The 25925-nt window shown below is 35.0% G+C and overlaps 3 protein-coding genes and 1 pseudogene across 4 annotated transcripts; 3 read left to right on the forward strand and 1 right to left on the reverse strand.

Moving 5' to 3' along the window:
* The first annotated feature begins 5628 nt into the window (after positions 1 to 5628).
* LOC125580131 (signal peptide peptidase-like) lies at positions 5629 to 8233 on the forward strand. The gene is made up of 11 exons (XM_048744143.1): positions 5629 to 5812; positions 6069 to 6184; positions 6258 to 6409; positions 6499 to 6584; positions 6804 to 6931; positions 7045 to 7095; positions 7178 to 7264; positions 7360 to 7429; positions 7522 to 7658; positions 7760 to 7837; positions 7932 to 8233. Exons 1-11 carry the CDS (start codon positions 5773 to 5775, stop codon positions 8016 to 8018), a joined length of 1032 nt encoding a protein of 343 aa, XP_048600100.1. The 5' UTR covers positions 5629 to 5772; the 3' UTR covers positions 8019 to 8233.
* Positions 8234 to 10259: 2026 nt separating this feature from the next.
* LOC125585029 (glutathione S-transferase T2-like) lies at positions 10260 to 11012 on the forward strand. Its single transcript, XM_048753336.1, has one exon. It carries the CDS (start codon positions 10260 to 10262, stop codon positions 11010 to 11012), a length of 753 nt encoding a protein of 250 aa, XP_048609293.1.
* Positions 11013 to 12575: 1563 nt separating this feature from the next.
* Positions 12576 to 22408, forward strand: LOC106348769 (annotated as a pseudogene).
* Positions 18687 to 22400, reverse strand: LOC106391175 (phosphate transporter PHO1 homolog 5-like). 2 transcript variants are annotated; one of them, XM_048744148.1, is made up of 9 exons: positions 21767 to 22400; positions 20869 to 21281; positions 20728 to 20799; positions 20512 to 20641; positions 20300 to 20420; positions 19958 to 20216; positions 19591 to 19890; positions 19229 to 19516; positions 18687 to 19143 (listed from the first exon to the last, which is right to left on the reverse strand). In XM_048744148.1, exons 1-9 carry the CDS (start codon positions 22398 to 22400, stop codon positions 18907 to 18909), a joined length of 2454 nt encoding a protein of 817 aa, XP_048600105.1. In that variant the 3' UTR covers positions 18687 to 18906. The 2 variants fall into 2 exon arrangements, with proteins under 2 accessions (XP_048600105.1, XP_048600108.1); XM_048744151.1 differs by having other exon boundaries at positions 21763 to 21998.
* Positions 22409 to 25925: the final 3517 nt, after the last annotated feature.

Here is a 25925-nt window from a genome sequence, read left to right on the forward strand (position 1 = left end):
TAGAAAGCACATGGGTGGGAGACTTGCAGGCGGTTTTGGTGGTTAGAACTTTGGACGCGTGTGGTTCTTCTTCTGCACTTTTCTTCCTTTAGTATCTTTATGGGCCAACTCTCCTTTTTTCTCTCCCTCTTTAATAGCAAGACATATTATCATTTTATTTTAGGTGAAAACAATAATTTATTAAGGTTCTTTATGTCAATTATTATCTGATAAGAAACACAGATAGTTTCACTTAACGAAATAAAAAAAAGTTGTATATGTTCTCTATTTTCTTTTTGAGAAAGCATATGTTCTCTATTTGTGAGAGTGGAATGCATCTTTAGAACTTCTAAATTAGAGGTAACAAATAAAGTGGGATGTTTTTTTTATAATTTGGATCCCTTATCCTTCCAAGTCAAAAAGATTGTTTAGTAAAAAGTTAAGAACTCTTGTTTTGCTTCATATTTGTTTGAATGCATGCGTAATGGTTTTTCCACTTAGAAATAAAAGAAGAGGACAAATTTTACTCGTACCAAATTTTCGTTTAGCTTACTGTAATTTTTCCTTCTTAATTGTTTTTACTCTAAACATTGACCAGTAATACCCAGAAATTATCGTGTAAGCTTCCAATATAGTATATATCAGTTTCGTATACGAGAACTTGCATAAACATAATAACAATATTATGTCAAACAAAAAGTTATATACTGATAAGAGAACTTACAAATTTTAGGCTCGGATAATTGATAGTACTACGATTATTTTTGACAAAATAAATAGATTGTTAGGGCATCTTCATCCCTATTTTATTTTTTTTTCCTAAAATGGAGTAAAAGTGAATATGAAGTAAGGAATGCTCTAATCCAACTTCGTATCTCACTCCATAATGAAATTTTCTCCATAAATGAAATAATTTATTTTTTGTTTGTTCATCACTCTATTATAAAATAGAAAATGAAGTAGAGTTATAACAATTTTATTTCATTTTTATTTTTACTCTATTTTAAAAGAAATGCTCTTAGTATCATTCACCAGCATATTATCTATTCGTACATTCGGAAAACCAGCACGGTTGGGTCTCCAAATTCGAGAATAATTGACACCTATCGCATAAAAGCATGCACATCATTTAAAATATTATCAATCGTATCTTTTCCAATGCTGCGTTGCGATTAACGACGACACCTACTATGATTTGCTGTCTGGAGCCTAGTCATTAACACCGTGATCTTTTGGAGTAATATTTCTATATACATTTATGAAGTTAAGAACCATAATCACTATTTCCAATGTGGTCAAAACATTTTTACAGAGAAAATATAATTTAATTCATACTTCACTCATAAATAAAATGTCTAAAAAATTAGCTTCCTCAAAAAGCTGATAAACTTCGTTGCTGTAATGTCTTTTGCAGAATTTGCAGTCTTCAGTTCTTAAATTTTAATTTTCTTACAAAAGTATTTTTAAAATACATAATATATAACACCATGATTTTCCTGACATTTGGTGTTTTCTTAACCGTTGGTCCAATTATGTTTTGATTCTGTTTTTTTTTTTTGTTGAGCAAATGCTTTGATTGTGAAGCTGCTATACCACAACTAAAGTCTAAAGTTTCATATCTTTGTTTTTTTTTTAATTTTTAATATGGTAAATTAACTAATCACTAAAGTAAAAACGTTTAAATTATGTTATCAGTCAAACGACCACTAACCGCTCAACTACATTCAAGATTTCCAAAGGCAGCCTTTTGATATTCCTCTTCTTTTGAGGTATTTGTCTACAACTTTATTAGAACTCATATACACCGTTGATTTATTAAAGCTTTCAACGGCCAACATTGGACGCATGTCTACTGTGGTTATCTGGCGCAAATTCGTGTATCTACCAAACTGCCATTACCTTGTATTCAGCTTAATTTAGGGTCCGAATGGTGATTGCGGTTTGAGTGGTGCGGGACAAGTGGTTCAACTACGGTACAGTTTAAACAGTTATAAAAATATATATATATATTATATGTAGAGATTTTTGTTACTGTTAACTGCGGGGTAGAGCGGGACGATGGTCACCATTCGAAGCCTTAATACATCTTACAAGACTTTGTTTTCCTTAAGAGCACATTAGTGATGGTATTTTTAAACTGAGTTTCTTACATATATTGTTATATTACTCTCTCTCTCCCTTCTAAATTGTTACATATTTTAAATTTTTTACATATTTTAATAAAATACATTAAATTTGCATAATTGTTTTATGATTTTTTTCATAATTTTAAGCCAATAAAAAACTAATAAGTGCAGTTAAGTTTTTTTTTAAAAGTTTGCAATTAGTTAATAAAACATGCATTGAAAATGCAAAAATAATGAAACAAAATTTTTCTATAGAATATGTAACTTTATGAAACGGAGAGAATAATATCTAAATATAATTTGATTATGTAATTTAAATTTATTGTGTTAAAACTTAAAACTAATTCAACCATTTAGACCATTTCCAACCACTACACTATTTTAGTGTGATTTTAGCTCTAAATTTCTTTTCATCTCCAACGACAACACTAAATATCACACTAAAAAGAATATTCTCCACTATTATATTATTAAATAAAAAATTCTCTCAAATATTTAATATTATTGATAATACTTATTATTCATATAAGATAGCAAGTGCGCTATATTGTTACTGACTAGATGAACATAGTCTAGGCGATTATTAAAGCACTTATTTGTTGTATGCCTAACTATCCTGTAACAAATTGGTCAAACAAATAAACTATCCTGTAAAAAAATCAGTTGATTTATTAGTGATCTTGAATGAATTTGTTTTTCAGTACCAAATTGAAAATTACTAAAAAATTTCAATCTCAAATAAGAGTTTTAAGGACAACAAACATTTTATCAGTTTTATGTAACATTCTAATTTCAAGTTTTATAATAAATTTATTTCAAATTTCATTAGGTAACTAGTTTCTATAGTATTATGTGAGAAAACAATTTTTTTTTGTGTGTAATATTTTTTTTTCACAAATCGAAATTCATTCATACGTAAAATACAATATTCATACAAAAGCTGGCGGCTAAACGAAATGGCCCCAGAACCAAGAGTCCATACAAAACGACAATTAGAATCCACACTGGAGCTACTCAAACCTACATAGGGGTGACTTACGAAAAAACATAAGACATAAAACTAGATCAACAATAAAATCATAAACATTTAACACCTACGCAAGTGACACATCATAACACCTAGCAGTCTTTAGAATGAAAGCCAATGATCAGGAATTACCGCTGCTGTCTCGCCTGCCAAATGATAAGACCAATATCTAGAGACTTCAAAACTCCACAAGGGGAACACACTGCTCGGTCCACACGCCTTGGACACATAAACACTATACGATCTAAGAAAGAAGCCCACTAAACACCAAGAAGATAAAGCCTTACCAACCGAACCTCTCCATGACCACTCACGTGAGTAGAACCAAACGGCAAGCAACTAATGGACACATTACCCCTAAAAGAGAGATTGCTAAGTCACAACCATCAAAACGCTTACTACCTTTGCCATACCGATCAAGACTCATGGACACAAAGGTCTTGATTGGTAGAACAATAGCATTAGCATTAGCAGTAGCAGGAGCTGTATGCTTTTACTAAACTGTTTAATAAGATGATTGGTAGAGCAGTATGATTATGCTATTTAAAATTATTATAAAAATTAGTATATAATATATAATATATTTATGTCTAATGAATATATTCCTAATACATATATATATATATACATAAATATATTAACATATAAAATTAAAAAGATATATAATTAATTTATTTTATTTAATAATTTTAAAAAGATGTTTATATCAAAAATATTATTTTAAAATAAATTTTATAATTAAAATATCTATTTTTTAAAATAAGTTTTCACATTTAAAATAAATTAAATTATATTTTAAATGTGAAATACTATTCAAATAATATATTTTTATTGTAAATTAATTTTAGAAATCAAAATTTTATTTTCTGGATATAAAAATGATTTTATGATTTTATTTAAAAAATAAATAAATTAATTATAGATTTACTTTAATTTTATAAATTATAAATGCAAATGCCCTTCTAAAAGTTTCATTTGAGAGCATTGGCAATGAGCATTTGGAGAGCATTAACATTTAGTAAATGCTTCTCTAAATATTTTTCTAACAATTGTTGATTGGATAATGTAGAGCATAATGCTAATGCCCTATCAATCAATGCCAAAGATACAAGAGTCGTATCAATACAAGAGTAATATTTACTTAATTGTATTTGTTATATATATTCTTTATAAATTTAAATCACTAGCTCGAGGCTCTATTCTTGGCCTAGGGATGGGCGTTCGGGTACTCATTCGGGTTCGGTTCGGGTCTATTCGGATTTCGGTTCGGGGTCAAAGATTTTAGCCCAATTCGGGTATTTCTAAATTTCGGTTCGGGTTCTGTTTGGGTTCGGATAACCTATTTAAATGATTTTTAAAATTTTAAAATTCATTATATACTTTAAATTTCTCAAAATCTATTAATAAAATAAAATATCACATATAAATTTGAATAACATATGTTAAAATACCTAAACTTAACATATAAATTGGTTTGGTTTTAATATTTTGATAGAGAATCAATAGATATTTCAAGTAATTTTGGTGTTTTGAGTATTTTAGCTATTTTAGACATTTAATTTTTACTATTTGTATATATTTTCAAATATTTTAGACAACCTAAAAGTATCTTATATATTTTAGATGTTTTTAGTATACATTAAATCTAAAAATAATTAATATATTTAGGTATATAAATCTATTTCAGATATATTTAGGTACCCGAAATACTTTGGTTTGGATCGGATTCAAGTTCGGTTCTTTAGATACTAAAATTTTAAATCCGTTCAGATATTTAATCAGTTTTGGTTCGGGTTCAATACTATTTTTTCGGATCCGGATCGCTTTGGTTCTTGGTTTTTTCGGCCAACCCTATCTTGGCCCAGTGCCCACTTGACTCTATGGCCTAGGCCCAGTAACCAGCCATGTTTATTGTTCTATGTTTTTGACACTTGGACTCTGGGCTACTCTTGTAAAAACTTGGCGTGTTTTGGGATCCTTAATTTTCAGTCTAAATGTTTTATTAATGCAGGGATTTCTTGAAAGAATGACAATTCTTGTTTTTTGTAATCTTAATGTTACGGTTTAGCACGAGAGATTGGTCCCTCGTTTGGCATAGTGGAAAAATGTACGCTTAGTCAAGTTTAAAAATTCAAAAGAAATCAGAATTTAAATTCACGAGAAGAAAAACAAACAACGGTTATGGTAAAGTGGAAAGGATCCTTCTCCTTCTGATTATAAGAGAGGGATTGAATGGGATTTGTAATTCATACCCGGTTCAGTTTGGTTTAATGTTTACATGATAGTCTTCCTTCCGTTGAAGCTTAGAAAAATATCTGTTACCATATACTTACTTTCCATAGTTGAAAACAAAAGAAAATAAATGCACATAGTGACGATGAATGTCACTAACTGACCAATAATAACACGCGGCTGATGTAACATAAGTTGATGTCACCAATAACATACGTCTGTCACATAACTAGGTCACAGCCAGTGACCTTTATAGTCGTCGTGTCTTAACTTTCTTTCCCCAACTCTCTCTCTTCTTCTCTCTTCACCATTTTAATTTTATTTAAATTAGTATTTTAAACAGATCTGGTTGAATTTTTATCACTTGACCCCACTGGATCTCTCTTGACAGAAACAAAGGATTGAACCATGAAGAATTGTGAGAGAATCGCCAATCTCGCTCTCGCAGGTTCTCCTTCTATACAATTTCACTTGCTCGATGACCCCTTTGTGGTTTTTTTTTTTAATTCCGATCGATTCACGATGATTTGATTGTCTCCTTTGGTGATTCCGAATGTTAGGTTACGAAAAGTTTGAACCTTTCGGTTTAATTGGTTCTGATCATGTTTGGTTTCCTTTAGGGTTTAGAGTTAATGGGTTTGATTGATTGTTTATAAAGTTGAGTTTTTTTTTTTGTTTGTGTTTGTGTTTGTGTTTGGTTTCAGGTTTGACAGTGGCACCACTCGTTGTGAATGTGAACCCGAACTTGAACGTTGTTCTTACGGCATGTCTCACTGTTTACGTGGGGTGCTTCCGTTCTGTGAAGGATTCTCCCCCAACGGTGAGAAGATCAGTTTTTAGTGAAACCCTTTTCCTAATTTGATCTGGATTGTTTTTGTTTGGAATGATTGTAGGAGACGATGTCGAAAGAACATGCTATGCGTTTCCCGTTGGTTGGGAGTGCTATGCTTCTCTCGCTTTTCTTGTTGTTCAAGTTTCTCTCTAAGGACTTGGTTAATGCCGTGCTCACTGCTTACTTCTTTGTTCTTGGGATCGTCGCTCTTTCGTATGTCTTGTCTAAGTCATGCATCTCTGCTTTTTTCTTTTTTCTTTTGTCAAATTTCCTGATATACAGTTATGTGTTGTGTTCTGCAGGGCGACGTTGTTGCCTGCCATCAGCAGGTTTTTGCCAAAACCATGGAATGATAATCTTATCGTCTGGCGCTTTCCTTATTTCAAATGTACGTAACGAAAATTGACTATCATCGCTCTTGTTTATTATCTGGATGTGGTTTTGGTTGGCGTAATGATCTTCCATGCTCTTTTGAAGTTTGCCTACTTTGTAAATCTGTGTGTTTTTACACTATCCAGTTATTGTTTTGGTTGAAATTTGCTTGTGTGATGCAGAGAGAGAGTTATGCTTTTTCTTACGAATTTCTGACACTTTTTGTCTTAAACAGCTGTGGAGGTAGAGTTCACAAAGTCCCAAGTTATTGCGGGAATCCCTGGAACTTTCTTCTGCGCATGGTATGCTTGGAAAAAACATTGGCTGGCTAACAATATCCTTGGCCTCTCCTTCTGCATTCAGGTTACCTTACCATTCGTAGGAATATAATATTGTTAGCTAACAATATCCTTGGCCTTTCCTTCTGCATTGTTGTGTGTCTTTTTTTTTGGTAACTAACGATGGCGTCATTACAGGGAATTGAGATGCTCTCTCTTGGATCATTCAAGACTGGTGCCATCCTTTTGGTAAGAATGAAATATCTTACCTGCATCTTATGAGTGATTTATAGTCGACAAATTTTTGAAGATGTCTATACTTGACTTGCAGGTAGGACTGTTTTTCTATGATATTTTCTGGGTTTTCTTTACCCCGGTTATGGTTAGTGTTGCCAAATCCTTTGATGCTCCGATCAAGGTTAGTCAAAATATCTCAAACAGTACATAAAACAAATTTGATATTTACTGAGTCATTTGAAAGTAATCTCATTTTTTTTGTAATTTATATTTCAGCTTTTGTTCCCTACTGGTGATGCTCTAAGACCCTACTCTATGCTTGGGCTTGGTGATATCGTCATTCCGGGTATGTCCTCCAAGACAAATGCATAATCCTGGGACACAATATTCTTTTGGATATCTTATGAATGTGAGACATTAGTGTTTGTTTGTGTTTAGGTATTTTTGTTGCGTTGGCTTTAAGATTTGATGTGTCAAGACGCAGTAAACCACAATACTTCACAAGTGCATTTGTGGGATACGTTGCTGGAGTTGTCCTCACTATTGTAGTCATGAACTGGTTTCAAGCAGCACAGGTCAGTTTTTGTTTGTGTCTTTACTGTTGACGACATTTCATTATTTTTGTGGAGTTTATCTGATGGGTTTTGGTGTGTGTGTGTGTTTGCCTCTGTTTCAGCCTGCTTTGTTATACATTGTCCCAGCCGTCATTGGGTTCTTGGCTTCTCACTGCGTTTGGAACGGCGACATCAAACCGGTTTGTTTTCTCTTCCTTTTACGTTTTTACTGTTTTAAACGCAAACACAATCACAGCTTTAGTTAAATGCTTATGGGTTTCTTTTTCTTTGCAGTTGATGGCGTTTGATGAATCAGCGAAGAGTACTGAGGATGAATCGAAGAGTAGTGAGGCAGAGGTTAATAAAAGTCATGCAGAATGAAGAAATGGTGGAGAAAGAAGGGGCAGAGGAGAAAAGTATTTATACACATGAATGTGTGTTTTATATGTAAACAGTTTTTGTTTCCAGTTATCATCAGTCCCTTCAAGATGGTTCACCCTTCTTTTTTTTTGTTCTATTTAGATTTTCAAATATATTTTCGCAAAGACTAATGTAAGTTAATACAAGTTACAACAGGTTTCCTTTTGACTTGTTTCTTTGTTCGTCCAATGTTAATTTTGTTGATAGGAAGCTGTTAAATCTTCAACGTGAACTTATGCCAGAAGAAGTGCATAGGCAACTTCCGTATCTCTCTCTAGTTACAAATCATGATGATGCTAAGTCGATGAAAGATTACCATCCAATAGCATATGCTGTAACACTTTGTAAAGTGGTTTCCAAGACATTGAGCCAATCAATAGGCAAAGCAGAATGTCCATGTGTTCGTTCATCGATTACATCTATATGACTCAAAGCACTAACACGAGATTGGTCACATAAGCAAACAAGATTCTGGTATCCTGATCGAGTCTTTTACCTTTGTATCTCAGCTTGCCTCTTAAGACCAAAATGACTTGACAAGTCACAAGACTACAGACCAGGTTACTATCAGGACAATCATAGATTGTCAATTGCATAAAAACTTAAAAATTTCCATAATGTTATTGTTTGTACAAGATTGAAAAACATGGATATTGAATTACAAAATATGAAATAATTTCAAGAAAAAATATTAGTCATATAGATAGAAATATATCCATAATTATTTCCTTGTTTGTCATTTGATAATTCTATATTTAAACAATGAGCCTAGGTACTGAAAGCGCAAAAAAGAAAGCCCATTAAGACTTTTGCTATAATGCGCCGCGTCCTTAAAAAAGGAAAACCTTTATATTAAAAACTAAGAGCAACATTATCAAGACATTTGAACACTTCTTATGGGCGATCCTTACCCAATATTGGTCCAAAAATAAATATAAAGTCTAGTTAAATGAAGGAGACGATTTTTAGGTAAGAAGTTTTTTGACTTCGTTCTTCTGTCACGTGTCATTCTATGATACGTTTTGTGAAGCGGTAGAGGGTCTCGTCGTTTTGCTCTGGATCTATTCTCTCCGTCTCCCTCTTCTCTCTCTCTCTCTCAATCCGTAGACGGCGATTCGCTGGAACTGAAGAATCATCGGTCCACATCGATCGATCGTTTAATCTCGCCATCGAATCTGCAGGTTCGTATTACTCTCTCTCTCTGTCTCCCTCTTCTCTGTCTCTCTCTCTCTCGTATCGATTATGTGTTTCTAATATTTTGCATGCTTTGGGTTTGATCAAGGTCCGCGGAGTTTGGGTTTAGGGTTTCATCGTCTCTTCCTTCTCTCGCTTTCGACGGGTACTTCCGCCGTCGTCGTCTATTCTCGTCCATCTCGCCTCTCTTCTTTCTCCGGTTGGAAACCATCTCCGCCGCCGTCACCAACAGGTTTGTCTTCTTTCTCCGTCCTCCGTTAGCTATATAGAGGAATCATTTAAACAAATAGATTGGTGATTCGCCTTTTGGTTGTATATGATTGTATAGTGATCTGTTGGTTCGTGTTTCTGATGGACTTTTGTTTACCGATGAATATGATTGTATAGTGATCTGTGTTTTTGATTGTAAAGCAGAGGTTTTTTAGTGAATTTTTCGTATACTTGATTGATTAGGGAACTTTAGTTAAAAAAATATGCTTGATTGATTAGTGAACTTTAGTTAAAAAAATATGCTTCATTGATTAGTGAACTGAATTTTGAGTTATATACTTGATTGATTAGTGAACTGAATTTTGATTGTATAGTTGATGGAGAGCCACGTTATATGTTGTGATCTATACTGAATTTTGATTCTATACTTGTTGTTTTAGATACATTGGCTTCATCATTGACATGTGTTGTTTTAGTTGGTGTGTAAATTGAAGTAAGTAGGTTTCGACATTTAATGAAAACGCTGTACTGACTTTTTTACTTAGTTTGGTTTCGAAGGAGTGTTACTTGGCAAAGTTATATTTACTTACTTGTTTGCTTTGATTCTTTATTTTTCGAGTAATAAATATTGATTAGACCCTGGTAGTTGATTGTTACAGAAACATTTAAGCTCTCTGATGGTTGTTCTCTCAAATTTCTTTAAATAGCAGCAACAAGTTTAATTCTTGTTGTGGTTATCCCTTACTCTCTTCTTTCTCTCACGTATCTTTCTTTTCTATTCCTGTCCTTCTAATCGAAATGGATCCAAGGAATCCATTGAATCCCTATAGTGAGTCCCCTAGTTATAGTTATCTTCTCCATAGCCAAAATTTTCAGTATGGAAGTTATCCTTCTACTCAGTATCCATCCGAGATACCTCCTTATAGTTCACAACAACCTGACGGTCCACCTGAACATGAAGACCCAGCAGTTGCCTCTAAGGAGAGAAGGCAATGGACTCCAGCTGATGACGAGGTCGTCATAAGTGCTTGGCTCAACACATCTAAGGATGCAGTGGTTGGGAATGAACAAAAATCAGGGACGTTCTGGAAACGTGTTGCTGAGTACTATGAATCTACTCCACATGCTAAAGAGAGTGGTGAACCAAGAGAGTGGCTCCATATTAAGCAGAGGTGGCAGAAGATTAATGACCTCACCAACAAATTTTGCGGTGCTTACTCGGCAGCGGAGAGACAGATAACTTCTGGTCAGAGCGAGACTGACGTCCTCAAGATGGCTTATGATATCTACTACGCTGATCACAAGAGGAAATTCAATCTTGAGTATGCGTGGTGCGTGTTGAGGTTTGAGCAGAAATGGCTCAGTCTTAACACTCCTAAACCCACTAAACCCACTGGGAGTGCAAAGCGAAAAGCTGGAGAGGAATGTTCAAGCACCACTGTTGGTGATGAAGAGGTCCGGCCTGAAGGTGTCAAAGCGGCTAAAGCAAGAAGGAAGGTGGGTCAAGGAAAGTCTCTTGCTGATGTTACTACTGTGATGGAGATGAAATAGAGACTGTCAAAGCTTGCCATTTTAGACACACTGTTAGCCAAGACAGGACCACTAAGCGAGGCTGAAGAGATTGTCAAGAACAAGCTGCTCGCTCAGTATTTCTGACTATCTGTTGCTGAGATATCTGTTTGTATTTCCTGAACTAGTTACTATGTTTGTATTTCATGAAATGTGTTGCTGAATTCGTTGTTTCATAATTGGTACCTTAATGTATTTCTGTTTGGTAGCATTTTCCTTAATGTATGTGTTTGTGACTTCCCATGTGTAGTAAATGTATTTACCTAAATGTTTTTCTGCTTGGTAGTTCTTAAAAAAAATTATTTTCGACATTTGATATAGTTGTCTATCATCTTAAGGCTACTATTGACTGACTTTCAATTTTTTTTTTGCAGGTTTAATTCGTAAAAATGGGCCGATATAGTTACAGCCAGCCTTCAGATTCATCACACTATGGTGGGGATCAAGCTGATAGTGGGTACAGCGAGACAGAAGAGCTTATTGGTCGTGACCAAGCTGAGTTGGAGTTGAAGTATCCTGAGCCGTCTCAGTACCCTATGCAGTATCCTCCACAACCTGAGGTGGAGTTTGGATTCCCCCAGGTTTGCTATTGTGGTGATGCACCAATTCTAGTTACATCAAAAACGATCCGGGGAGGAGGGTATACACCTGCAAGAATGTGGATGATGGCGATTGCCATGTCTGGAAGTTTTGGGACGTCGCGGTGATGGAGGAGATGAGGGCGAGGGATAAACACATTCTGCAGTTGGAGGAAAAGGTAGATAACCTTACCTTAATGAGTAACTTTGAGTCTGAGGAAAAGGTGGTTAGGCTAGAGAACTTAGTTTCTGACTTGGCAAAGAAGTCGTTTACTTTAAAAATTGAGTTTGAAGTTTGTGTTGGTGTCATGCTCTTTGTATTAGTGGTACTTGGTCTGGTGATCGGAGGGAAGTGATGTTGGTGTTAACAGCATTACTAAGTCTGGTTTAGGAAGTTTGTGTTGGTGTCATGCTCTTTGTCTTAGTCGTACTAATGCTGTTAACCCTTATGAGACTATGTACTAATGTGTTGTATTGTTATGAACTTTATGAATTACAAATGTGTTGTATTGTAATGAATTAAATGTAAGGGTTCATGCACTTTTTTGTTAGTTAATTGTTTATTCCTCCATAGTTAATTGTTTATGCCTCCACTCCATGTATATTGTTCGATTCAATCACTTGCATAATTAACTTATTGATATTGAATTTGTCACCCAACTGTGCAATGTGACTTTAAAATGTGACTTTGAAACAACAACTACTTGTCTCGTGAACCACTTTAAACAACATAATAATTCAAAGGTACAACATAATAATTCAAAGGTGTAAGAGTCACATGAGTTGTTTTTTACTTCCACAACAAAACAATATACATTCACAGTTGTATCACGAGAACACAATATACATTCACAAGTTGTATCACGAGAAGAGCTTATTTGCCCCTATAAATATGAAAGATCATTGGCAATTTAAAGACATCTCTCCCCTTTCATCAACTCTTCATTTTAAATGTAAAAAAACTCTAATGGCATCTTCTTCTCATTATCACTACCATAACGATGACGATGATGAAGATTATGTTAATGATTACGTTGAAGATTATGTTAATGATTACGTTCAAAACTTTGATGAAGAACCAAAAAAGCGGAAGCAACGTATTTATATGGAGAGGTTCCGAGAAGACGGCCACCAGAAGCTCTGAATGATTACTTTAGCGAGACTCCAACTTACAATCCCGAGTTATTCCGCCGACGGTTCCGAATGAACAAATCTTTGTTCCTGCGTATTGTACAACGTCTCGAAACCAACATACCGTATTTTCAACAAGGAACCGATTGTACCGGACGGTCTAGTCTAACACCCCTACAAAAATGTACTGCAGCAATCCGACAGTTGGCTTATGGCGGTGCAGCTGATTCGCTTGATGAGTATGTCCGGCTTGCTGAAACGACAGCTCGGAAATCTTTGCACAAATTTACCGCCGGAATAATCAGCTTGTTTGGTGATGAATACCTACGCCAACCGACACAAGAGGATCTGCAAAGACTTCTCTATATTGGAGACCAACGTGGGTTTCCGGGGATGATTGGCAGCATCGACTGTATGCATTGGGAGTGGAAGAATTGCCCCACTGCTTGGAAAGGAATGTATTCCCGAGGAACCGAAAAACCAACAATTGTTTTGGAGGCGGTAGCTTCAAGTGACCTCTGGATATGACACGCGTTTTTTGGAGCTCCAGGTACTATGAACGATCTTAATATTCTTGATCGATCCCCCGTTTTTGATGACATTATTAACGGAATTGCGCCAGAAGTGAACTTCTATGTTAATGGTAATCAATATCATTTGGCATATTATCTCACTGATGGTATTTATCCTAAATGGGCGACTTTTATTCAATCTATCCGACTTCCTCAAAGTGAGAAACATTCGTTATTTGCTAAAACCCAAGAAGCTGTTCGAAAAGATGTCGAGCGTGCCTTCGGAGTTCTGCAAGCTAGATTTGCCGTAGTGAAAAATCCATCCAAGCTATGGGATAAAGACAAAATAGCAAATATTATGAAGGTATGTATCATACTCCATAATATGATTGTCGAGGATGAACGATCATCATACACTCAGTATAACGTGAGAGAATTTCAAGAAAGCGAGGAAGATGATACATTCACCGTTACTCCGAATTCAAATCTCGGCACTGCAATGGATCGTCGATCGAGCGTCCGTAACAGACAAGCCCATGAACAATTAAAATTCGATTTAATCGAAAATATTTGGGCTAAATTTCGACATTTTCCAAATAACCAATGATTTTAAAGTTTCTATGAATTGAATAAATGTGTGATTTATGATTTTTTTTTTTTTATGTATGGAATGTAATAAAATGTTTGTAATTTTAATTAAATAAAATTTTTTTCTCTTTTTAATGTATTGAATATAAATGGATATATCTTAATTACTATTTATTAATAAAAAAATGATTTTATACCTAAGAACCTTCGAAAAGTTCCATTGATAATGTTGTATTTTACTTAAGTATCTTAGAAAACTTCTTAGACTAAAAATACTAATTAAATATTCTAAGATGTTTGATAAGAGTTGGCATTGATAATGTTGCTCTCACAGCAACGGTCTTCTTGTTTACTTTAAGGCTCCGAATCGTTCACAACCATCCTCTCCCTCCATCTCTATTCCTAGGGTTTCTGCTTCTTCAATCCCCCCCAAATTGGGTAACGCCTTCTCTCTCTCTGCCACTACGTGAAGAATACAAAATCAATCTTCTGATACTCAATTTTCGTGATTCAATTGCTCACTAACTCATTACAATCGCAATCTGAGAAGACATGTATCCGTCAAGAGAGGGAGTGGTGGCTACGGACAACAGCCGCAGGGATCGCAATCGGGTTATCCTCAGAATGTAAGATGATCAAATCTTTACGCTTCAAAATCCCATCTTTATTATTACTAAATTTGATTTAAGTTAACCCCTCACTTCATTGACTGTATCAATCGTTACAGATTAGATTGTAAATAATATATAATTTTGGTGAAAGGTCAAGTGCTTATCCTGGTCGATATGCTGATTCATCTAGTTTTGGTCGTCAGGTGGTGCCCTCACTCTCACAGCTATTGTAATATCTAGTTTGTTGTGTTACAGTTTGCATGATACTGGTTATTATGATGATTTGGCAGACTGATTTGTACAGTATGACCAAGCCTCACTCCTCCGTTGACAACAGTTATTCATTCAGTCGCTCCATACCTCTGCTGTTGATGGACATGTCAGGTATATTCTTTCTTGATGATGCATTCTTCTGTAGGATAATCTGTTCATAGCATAGAGCTTAGGTTTACAAATAGTTTCATTTCTAGTACCCGTGTGATCTGTATTATTATTATTTATTATTATTTTGTTCGGTATGGAAGCTATGTTTTCCCAAGACCTTTCTATATAGAAACTTGCAATAACGTTTGAAGAAAAATGGTATATTATTGCACTGAGTAGCAAACATTTGTAGCAGACGAGCCGATTATCTTACAGAACGAAGTTCTGCTTTACGCCATTCTGACCAAGAAGGTATGCATTATGGAAGAAGGCTCGGATTTTATACTCACGGGTTATCAGTACAAAACACATCTTCTTATTCCACCCAACACATCCCTTCTTATGACTATATTTACCCGGAGAGTTCTTCAAATCCTGGTTATGGCTTTAGCTTACCTCCAGGCAGGGATTACGGCACTACTGGGAAAGGAATCCTTAGTGCATCGTCTTTAGACTTTAGAACGGGAAAAGGAATCGTTAGCGCTGGCTCATGGTGGTGGTGGTCCTCGTGTTGATGATCTCCGGAAAGATGGCCGGGCGAGTTATCTCAGAGAGTTTGAGCGTCGTCGTGAGAACCTGCATGCCAGATATAAGGAGCGAGAGAGAGAACGCGAAAGGCAAAGAGCAAAGGACAGGAAAAGGATTCCAACAGCAAGACCGACGTCCAGGGACCCAAAGGAGCGGACTCCAGTGCCGAAAACTGTTTCTCGGGATACACCTAGTTCCTCTCTGAGGCGGGATTCACAACATCGTGAAGCATCTATTAGGCGCCATTCACCGATTAGGCCTATACGGAGTGATTGGTAATAAGTGTTCCAAGAGATTCCTCACTCGGTGATGTTTTTAACTACTCCTCAGGGTTGCCTCATCTTCTTTTTCTTCCGTTCATTCTCTTGGTTCTTGCTTTTTTTTTTTATTCAACCCATTGTCCTTGCTCGATTACTATGTCTGTGTTGCCATCTGTCAAGATAATCCCTAGTTCACTACCATTGTCACCCTTTTCATCCAAATTTTTAGTTCAATTTTCTCGTTCCTTTCCTCTTCACGGGATATCTTCCTCTACTTTGGGTTATTCTACTTCCTCTTTCCTTATGTGGCCATATGTTATCGCCAAGCTTCTGACTTCTTGCCACCTTGTGGTATCATTTTACCTGCTTTTTGAACTTGCTGTGACAAATATCTCGTTGCACTATCCTGCTATATGTTGTCCTGAGTTTGGTAGCATTTTGGAGGGAAAATATGCACCCTGATATATGGTTTGTGGTCTCTAGTTAATTTCCCTAATTGCGATGAGTTTTTGTCTTTGGGACTTTGAACTGAAGGAAGCTTGGAAAAGTTTACAAGGATAAAACTATAAATGCTTATATATTCGTTGATAAGACACTTTATGGTGACAGGAATGAAAATTGCAGAGTTACCTGCCTTCAGTATCCTGAGTACCGCAATGTTTGTGACTTGTTTGTAGGTTTTACCCTCGCGATTGGTTGACATGGAGGGGGATTACTTGGCACTAGATAAAAGACACCCAAGGCTTTTTGTGCCCTCTGAGTTTTCCAAGGTATCTGCTCCTCTATCTCTCAATCATTTTCTAACCCTCAGTGGAGCACTAAATGATCGTAAACCTCAATATGTGCATTTCAGGTTGTAGTGAACTGGCCGAAACAAAAGCTTTCACTTTCGATGCATACTGCTGTGAGGTGAATTATTTCTGCTTTCTCATTTATGATTTATTTAACCCTGCTCAAGCAGTTTAAATAGATCATAAGTTCTGGAGTTTTTGTTCCCTACCCGAGTCAGTATATTAGAGCGAAATTTGTGGATTCACTTTTGCTTTATAAATTTAGCTAAAGTTTTGTAACTTTAATGGTCTTTTGTTCAGGACGGCAGTTTTAAGCATGATTACACTGAAGATGGTGGAGTTGATGTGAAATATACGCCCACAAAGTCTTTAGCTGTGCAAACTGGAGGCAAGACTGTTTGGAATTAATATTTTCTCATTAGACAAGATTACCTCGTGTTTTTGCTTTGTATGGTCTTCTACCTCTTTGATTGTGTCATTGCACAATTTATCACCACTGGTACTGATCCTGATTGTATTGAAAAAGAAATTGGCTCATGTGTAATGTGTTTCTCTGTTGTTCAGATGATTTTAATGAGTGGGCTGAGCAGGACTGCTTGGGAAGATCTTGCTTCGGATAAACTATTTGAATACCTCATATATGCAACATATTAAAATTTGGGGTTCTTGAAAAAGATCGTTCTTTCATGGCGACTGGTGGTCCCTGGGATCCCACAGACGGCATTGACCCATCAGTTGATCAGTCTTCCTTAATCAAGACAATGCTGAGGTGTGTTTCTTCCCTTGTACGCTTTTTGTTGCCTTTTGTTCATTGTCTGAGCCACGGGAGAGCACTTTTGCGTTGCAGACACACAAAGGATAAGCTACATCTTGATCTTAGCAACTGTCGTCACTGGAATCCATTTCTTGAGGTATGTTTTACCTCTCTTAGTTTAAGGGTGAATTGAGATGTTGGACAAGTGGATATGTGACGGTAGTGACTGCTTTATTTCATCAAGATCACCGTATTGTTTGTCCCTGATTTATCAGAATGTCTTCCTTCATTTGATGCTTGGAAAACCCAATGGTTGGCACACAAGAAAGCTCTTGCTGGCAAAGTAGCCAAGGATGCAGAGAAAAAGACCTCGGGAGACCCGTCTAGCGCTCAGGCATCTGGAACTAAGAAACGGTGAAAAAGATTATTAAAAGAGTTGTTAAAACGCCTGTCAACGATGAGAAGGGTGTTGCGAGACCCGCCGAAAACGAAGAGAAGGGCTCAGAAATTATTGTTGGAGCTCAAACAGGTGGGAGCTCAGATCTTGGTGCTAAGGCTAAAGAGCAGACCCCTTCAAAGACAATTGTAAAGAAAAGAATCGTTAAAAAGGTGGCTAAAAAGAAGGTTGCTGAAGTAGACAAGAGCATGGACAGTGACTCGAGGAAAAAGGTAGTGGAGGCAGGGAAGAAAACCCCTGATCAGGTAGTAATGAGATGAAATCTCCAGAAGAAAAGAAAGAAGAGGAACCTCCTCGGCCTGGATTTATTCTACAACTCAAACGGAACAAATATTCTAAAGTAGGTGGACAATAACTTAAAGGTTTCATGTTACATTTGGTAATAGCTATTATCGTCTTTTGCAGCTTTGACTCATTTAAGGTTCTTTCTTTTAGCAGTTGCGTTCACTTTCTTATGTTAGGGTAAGAAGAAGCTTGAACTCGTCTTTAAACTGTCATCTCATTATCTCTCAGAACGAATTTGCAATAATGTTTTTTTTGTTTTCTCAGGTTGAAGATATGAGAATAACTATTCACAGCTTGGGAAAATTCATATCTCACCGAGAAGTCAAGGTGAAACAGATTTCTCCGAACATGAGTTTGTCAATCATGTAATTATAGAATTGAGTAAAACTGTTTCTGTATCTTTTTGATCGTGCAGGAACTTGTGCAGAGTGCTTTTGCTAGAGAGCAACACAGGAAGAGATGATCGAATTCTATACAATAAGCTTGTTAGGTTGTCTTTATAGAGACTATACTCAATTAAGTTCTTGTTTCTTAGTGTTTTATTCGTTGGAACTTCTTGAGAAATGTTTTTCTTCACGTGTTCACTTGCAACTATATGAATAAACTGAAATTTGTTTTTAATCTAATTTGAGCAGATGTCAAAAGCACATTACATCATATCAGGAGCTGTACGGTTCCTCAGGCTTATAAAGTATCCAAGGCTTATAAACCTCCAAGACCTTGAGCTACATATCCAAATGTAGACCAAACACTTGTCATACTCAAAAGGTACATTTCCGCAAGAGCTTTTCTGTTATGCATCTTTTTTCTCCACTCTATTACATGAGAAGATTGTGGTACTAAAGAACTGAAAACGAGAAATACAGAGTACATTGCTTAATGACGATTATCTACCTTCTGCCCCCCCCTCAAAACTTATATCTTGCCTTTACATAATTAAGACGAGAGATAGAACAAACTAGTTGCCTTTGTCATCATCCTCTTCGTAGTTGAACGGTAATGGAACCGTCTTGAATGCCCTGTACTTCCCCACATTGTTCAAATGCTCGTTCTCTAACCTGAAGAAGTTCCATATCCCACGGCGGATAATCTCTAAACTGGCTACAACAGCAACCATCGTGTTCCTGTGCATAAATGAGAAGTTGAAATCCAGCACGGTCTGCAGCCACGCAAATCTAAGCAAGATGTTCAAGATCTGCACAAGTTTTTTCTTATAGAGTTAGTAATCAGTTTTGCTCTTATGGTTTCAAAATGATGAAGGCTTATTATTAGTTGCTCACCATGGCAATGAAGTATACTTTCTTTTGTGGGATAAGGAGTTTATCCCTGAGCCAACGGTTCTTAGAAGTCCTGTTTAGAAGACCCCAGTCTAACACCAAGTCCCAGTAAGTACAGAAAATAGCAGCAATAGCTGAGACTACCCCGGCCAACATTCTCCAGACAAACTTATGTTCCTCGTCGACAACACTGTAAGCTGTTCTCAAGCAGACAGCCATTATAGTCAAGAAGTACTTGAGACCATTGTATCCTTGTTCTGCGTTTTTCTCTTCAAATAGCCGTCTCAAGCACTGCACAAGTATCAGGTTCTAAGCTATATGAATGAAGAAAATGAATAAGATTTTGTCTGATGAGTCTTTTGTACCTGAAGGAGACGAAAAACGTATGGGAAGGCAGCAACAATGAACAGAAAAGAATTGTATGCATCTGATTCTGTGCAAGTGTTTGTTCTATGTCTGAAATCTCCCCAACCGTAGTGACATATGTAAAACTGGACGCTTCTAAGAGCTTGCACCTGACTTGTTAACTGATCTCCCAGCAAGAAATCAGGTAAAGTTACCTTGTAAAGAGGAGCAGCAAGGCAGTGGAAGAGGCATGTGAGGAAGAACAAGCGACTCGAGCGGTAGAAGAAGTTGAATGGTAAGACTAGAACTATAAACATCACCTAGATCACAAACATCACCGTGTTAGTATCTTCATGTAGCTGAGTTTATTGCATTTTAGGGACTTACAATGAGGAGGAGAAGAGGAAGAAGTTCGGTGAATAGTTTGTATTCTTGAGTTTCGGGGTCAACCTCCATGTCAAGATTGGCAATAACGCAAAGAAGAGCCAAAACTCCAATGCTGAAGCCCACAAGTAGAACTTGTCTATAGCCAAGCTCAGATCCTTGCTTGAACCCAAATATGAAGGAATAGTTCACTCGATACCGCCTCCAATAGTAAATGTTTCCAGCATACATAAGTATGTGCAGCACAATGAACCCAAACAAGCTGCAAGAACAAGAAGAAAGAAAGTGTAAGAGAGAAGCAAATCGTTAGTATAAACATAGTAAGCAAATTAAATTAGGTTTTACCTGTAAAGAGGGAACATAATGTCCATGTACTGTTTTTGGCCTTGTTCTTGCAGAATGTTCCGGGTGCGTATGATGGCGAATAGAGCCACTACTAGAGAAAACACACATCCACCCAAGAAGCCTGAAAAAGTACTTTTCCGAAATTAGAAACTTCTTCCACACGCAAGGAGACCTGAAAGGCTAAAAGAGGAAAATATAATGAATATATGCACCTGTGGAGAATGTAATACGATGTCTCTCTCTTTTAGGTTTGGGTCTTAAGATGTTCATTCCTTTTGTTCTGTTAGCATTGGTGAAATGCTTTATGAAGGTAGCTTCAACACGCTCTATGAGTTTATTTACCTGTGACAATGGTGAAGCAAGAGAAGATGAGTATCAAGGAGAGACTTAAGAAGTATCAGTCAATTTTATCAAATAAAAGAGCTTACGTCATCAGAGCTTCCAAAGCAGGAGTTATCAACCATCTTCATGTAAGACTTTGTAGCATGCCTCGAAGTTATCTGTTCAAAGAGTAGCTTGGTGAGCACGTTTTCGGTAAAACCTAAACTAAAAAACTCTCAATCTCTTACCTTATCATACTTCTTCAGTATCTTTGAAAACGCCAACACATTCAAGAAGCTATAGCTCTTAAGCAGCCTAAGCTTCTGGTAGAACTCAACAAAGGCGCGTCTGAGCTTCTCTTCGACTCTCCTCAGGTTATCTCTGCTGAACTTGAGCTCTGTATTCGATACCTGTAGAACGCTTTTAATGGTGGACCGTGGCGTTTCCTTCGTATGGTTCATCTTGACGCGATCAAGAACCTCTATTGGAGATGGCCTCGCAGCTTTTAATCTACTTATGTCACTGGTCACTACGTCGGACACATCTTTATCTTCTTCTTCTTTGTCCGCATCATCGTCATCTTCATCTTCGTCGGACTTTCCAGCTTTGCTAGATCCTCCTTCTTGTATTGCCTCCATGTGAGCTTGACCTCCAGGTTTCACTGCAACCAAACCGGAGTTTTAAATCATCAAATTTCATTAATGGTTCGGTAAAACCGGAATTAATCATTAAATATAACCAACCAGATTAAATTTCAATCTGGCTAAAACCGGAATCAATTATTAGTCAACCCATACTTTGGATAAACCGGAAATTAAACCGGTGAGAATGCACATAGTCATCACTCACTCAGTTAGTCTCCTTCCCGTCCGCAAAAATAGAAATTTTGAGAAGTTTTTCGTTTCACAAATATAAAATTTTTATATATTCAATATAATTTTTAGAATGTTTATGATTTTTCTCAGATTAATTAAGATAATTACTAGTTAAATAAACTGAACTTTTAAAATTATGATATTAGAAAGTAGTATTACTTTTGAGATTGTATATTTATTTTAAATTGTATAAAAATAAAAATAAAATTATTCTTTTTTTTTTGTTGTAACTATATAAAATTATTCTTGAAACAGAGAGAATATTACATACTGGATCTTGCTCCGGCGGGAGTAGAAGCTGCGACGGCCGCCGCAGAATTAGCGACGTCAGAAGCTAACTGAGTCATCTCAACCGTACGTTCCTCCCATGGCCACCCATCAGGATGCTCCACTTTCACACGGAAAGCTATCAAAGCATCCATCTGCTTGTTGAGCATCACAGCTTCTTTCATCACTTCTTCGACTTTCTCTTTATAGAACCTCTCCACTTTGTTGAACTCGTCGTCTAGTCGCCGGAAAAATACCATCTCGTACTCTCCTCCTTCCTCCGCCGTCATGAGAAATGTCGTCTCGTATCCGTGACTCGCCGAGTGAACCAAGATGGGAGCTGACTTCAAACCTTCCTCGATGTCGTCGTCTGAATCTGAAAAATGACCACCACCGTGCCCGTGTCCGTGTCCGTGTCCGTGGTGATGTCTTTTTAGTCTCGACTTTGAGAGTAAGCCGCTGAATGTTCGGTAGAGCGTGAACTTCCGGTGGAGGTGGTGGCCGTGACCGTGGTGAGGATTCTTTTTGTGTTTGAAGTTGATGATGTCTTTTAAAAGGGTTTTGAGGTAATTGTAATCCATGTAGGTTTCGTGCCATTCAGGCACCATCTGCGACGAGAACTCTTTCCCGAACTTCATTCTTCTTCCTCTTCTGTTCTTGTCTTAAAGATAATCTTTTGGTTCTTTTCTCTCTTGTTTTTTTTTTTGTGAGGTTAGGAGTAGTACTGGAAAAGAACTTATAGGGATGTATTAAACAGTGACAAGTCGCAGAAAGTCCCAAAAGCTGTCTGATATCATTGATATAAAATAGTATTCATGTGTATTAATTTTGAATAATTTAAAGAGAAAAAGACTAAGATAGCACCAAACCAAGTTTTTGTTCCCAAAGTAGCACTCAAGGTTCAAAGTCACAAAAATAGGTTTCATTAAAGAGGTAAATATACACTTATACCCCTTGGGTTAATTAATCCAAACCTTAGGGTTTAGAGTTAAGGGGGTGGGGTTTTGGAATTAGGGTTTAAAATTTTATAAAAAATAAAAATAAAAATTTTAAAAACAGTTTCAAAAAGTATTTTTAAATTATAAAAAGAAAATTAAAAAAAAAATAAAAAAAAATTTCGAAAAAAAAAATTCAAAAAAAAATTATAAAAATTTCGAATCTGAAAAATATAATCTGAAACTATAAAATTTTTTTTTTTTTTTATTTATTTATATTTATTTTTGTTTGTTTATTTAATTTTAAACCAAGGGTATTAGGGATATTTTACCCTTTAATGAATGTCATTTTTGTGACTTTCTCCTTCTAGTGCTATTTTTGTGACATAAACTTCAAAAGGTGCTATTATTGACAATTGCCCTAATTTAAATTGTTTCCTTTTCAGTCTTGTTGAAAAATGAAACCCCATTTCATTCACCAATGGTCCAATGTGTTCAGAAATGGTAACCAAAGCGCGTGTAAAAACGAATAGAACCAAGCACGACTGATTATTTTTTTTTTTAAATGATGCCAGTCTGAGTATCCAAATTTAAAATATAGTAGAAATTTTGAGTGAGTAGTCTTTTTCATAGTTACGTGTTTTTAATTTGCACAAGAAGGCTTTAGTAGTAACTCGTTGCAATATGAGTTTCTTTTTACAGAAAATCGTCTTAATTTAAGTTAATGAATCTGCCGGTATATAACAAGATATATGATTACGTCTAGATCTTATAATAGTATAAATTAAATTGGTCATCGATGAAACGAAAGAAAATTAATGGTGGGGCTTGTAGGGAAAATATCAAAGATTTGTAAGTCTTGCAAACAAAATGTTTAACTTTTTCCAAGAGATAGATGTAAGCTTTGATTGTTCCAAAAAAAAAAATGTAAGCGTTGATATATTTTTTCTCAAAAAAATTTTCCTATATTTTTTTTTGGTTTAAGTGTTTAATTATTGCCAAAAATGTTTGTTTTTTAAAAGAGGTTTAATAGATATAAAGTAATTATTGCCAAAAATGTTTGTTTTTAAAAGAGGCTTAATAGATATAAATTTTGATAGACTATCGCTAGACATCTAATCTATTAAAATTGAAGTACAAATTAAAATTAACTCTTATTTCACCTTCAATATTACAAGTTTATGACACTCGCCTAAACCATGATTGATAACATTAAACCACTTATATTTAATTGACTTATTTATCCATTCATTATCTCTTTCCTTAGCCAATCATAACTCTTTTTAAAATTTGAAAACCCACCAAAACTCCAATCTATCCCCATGTCTTATATTGCTCCATTAACCTATGTATGGTAAACCTAAACCATAGAATTATCATAAATTTAGTCAACAAATTCAACACGAATTGAACATGTCACATAGTGCTCGGATAAAAAAAACTCCTCAAGTTTGTAAAAATCATATGCTTATTCTCCAGATTAGATATTAATATAAAAAAATAAAAAAAAAACTCTTTATCATGTTAAGTTGTTTTAATGTATATCACTAAATAAAATGTTATGTCGGTTTGTATAGATTTCAAATCTTGAATAAAAATCTGGTTTTTCTTGTGAAAATTTGTCATGTCAAATCATATACTGAAACTATGGTTTATATAACCACGATTATTATATTACTAATTTTAACAAAATATAACAAAAATACATTACTTGAAATGTTATACTCAATCAATTATAGATACCTACAATCAAAGGACATTTGAAATATAATTCCTATTTTTAGGTATAAAATTAACCAAATGATATCAATATTACTGACAAAATCTCCACATTCCTTTCAATTTATAAAATGAAATCTATCAATAACCACAACCGAATATTCATATTTTAACAACATCCTAATTGTTTGAGCTAATTTATAGTAACAAAGCTAAATATCTTATCTTAAATAATATTTTTTTTGAAACAATCTTAACTAATAGATATACATATATTTTTTTGTTCTAATATGTATTCTTCACTAACTATATATTATAGTTTAAAGTTTTAAAAAATCAAATATAAAAAATGAAAAATCCGAATATTCAGCTTTTAATACAAAAACATAAACGAAAAGAGATTATGATCAATTAATTAAATTATTTAATTTTACATATCATATATGATATACATAAAATTATAGGATAATCAATAATAAGAAATAAATAAATGAATATCCCTTTTCTAATAGACTAATACTACCACATAAACAGAAAATATTAAAAATATTTTACAAACCATAGAATATTTTGAAACGATATTTGATATACATTAAATTATAATATAATCTATAATAGGAAATTAAAATAAAATGACATTCCTTCTTAAATACTACCGTTATTTACACATAATCCCTAAAAAGTATTGAATTAATATTGGCTAATTTTATCATACTTCCTCTGTTTCATATTAAGTCACTTTAGATTTGTGCACATAGATTAATAAAACATTTAATTTTGCATATTTTCTATATTAAAACATCATTATTTCATACGATAACCGTATTTTAATCAAATAAACTGAAAAATAAAGTTAATAAATTTTGCACTGAAATGCTAAAACTACACTTATTTTGCAAATTTTTTCTTTACAACGACACTTAATATGAAACAGATGAACTATTATTTACTCCATCTGTTTAAGAAAATATTTAATTTTGCATATTTTCTATATAAAACATTATTACCAATACAACTAACCATATTTCAATCAATAGAAAAATAAACTAAAAAATAAAGTTAATAAATTTTTTATTGATATGATAAAATCACATTTATTTTGCAAAAATTTTCTCTGCAATAACATTTAATATGAAATAGATGGAGTATTAGTTACTCCACTAATTTTGTTTATTTCGTCGTACCTATACGGCTATGCCAACTAATTAATTATACTCATTAGGATATATATAAATAAAAGGAGTGTAAAGTTCCCACTTGCTTTTCTCAAGTTAAGAAACTAGCGACTTGTATTATATCCTGATTTTGTATTCTTACAAAATCTTTTCTTGAAGATCTCAAACTTCGATCTTAACGTTATTTATTCATAAAACGTAAATACAAATAGTTATTCTGGTCTTGGTAGACCTGGGCGTTCGGTGGACCATTCGGTTTTAGTCTGGGTGATTCGGATTATCACATTTTCGGTGTTATATTCAGAAATACCATTCCAGTTTTACTAATTATCGG

Source organism: Brassica napus, chromosome A2, assembly GCF_020379485.1.
Source record: "Brassica napus cultivar Da-Ae chromosome A2, Da-Ae, whole genome shotgun sequence".
NCBI classification, from domain to species: Eukaryota; Viridiplantae; Streptophyta; class Magnoliopsida; order Brassicales; family Brassicaceae; genus Brassica; species Brassica napus.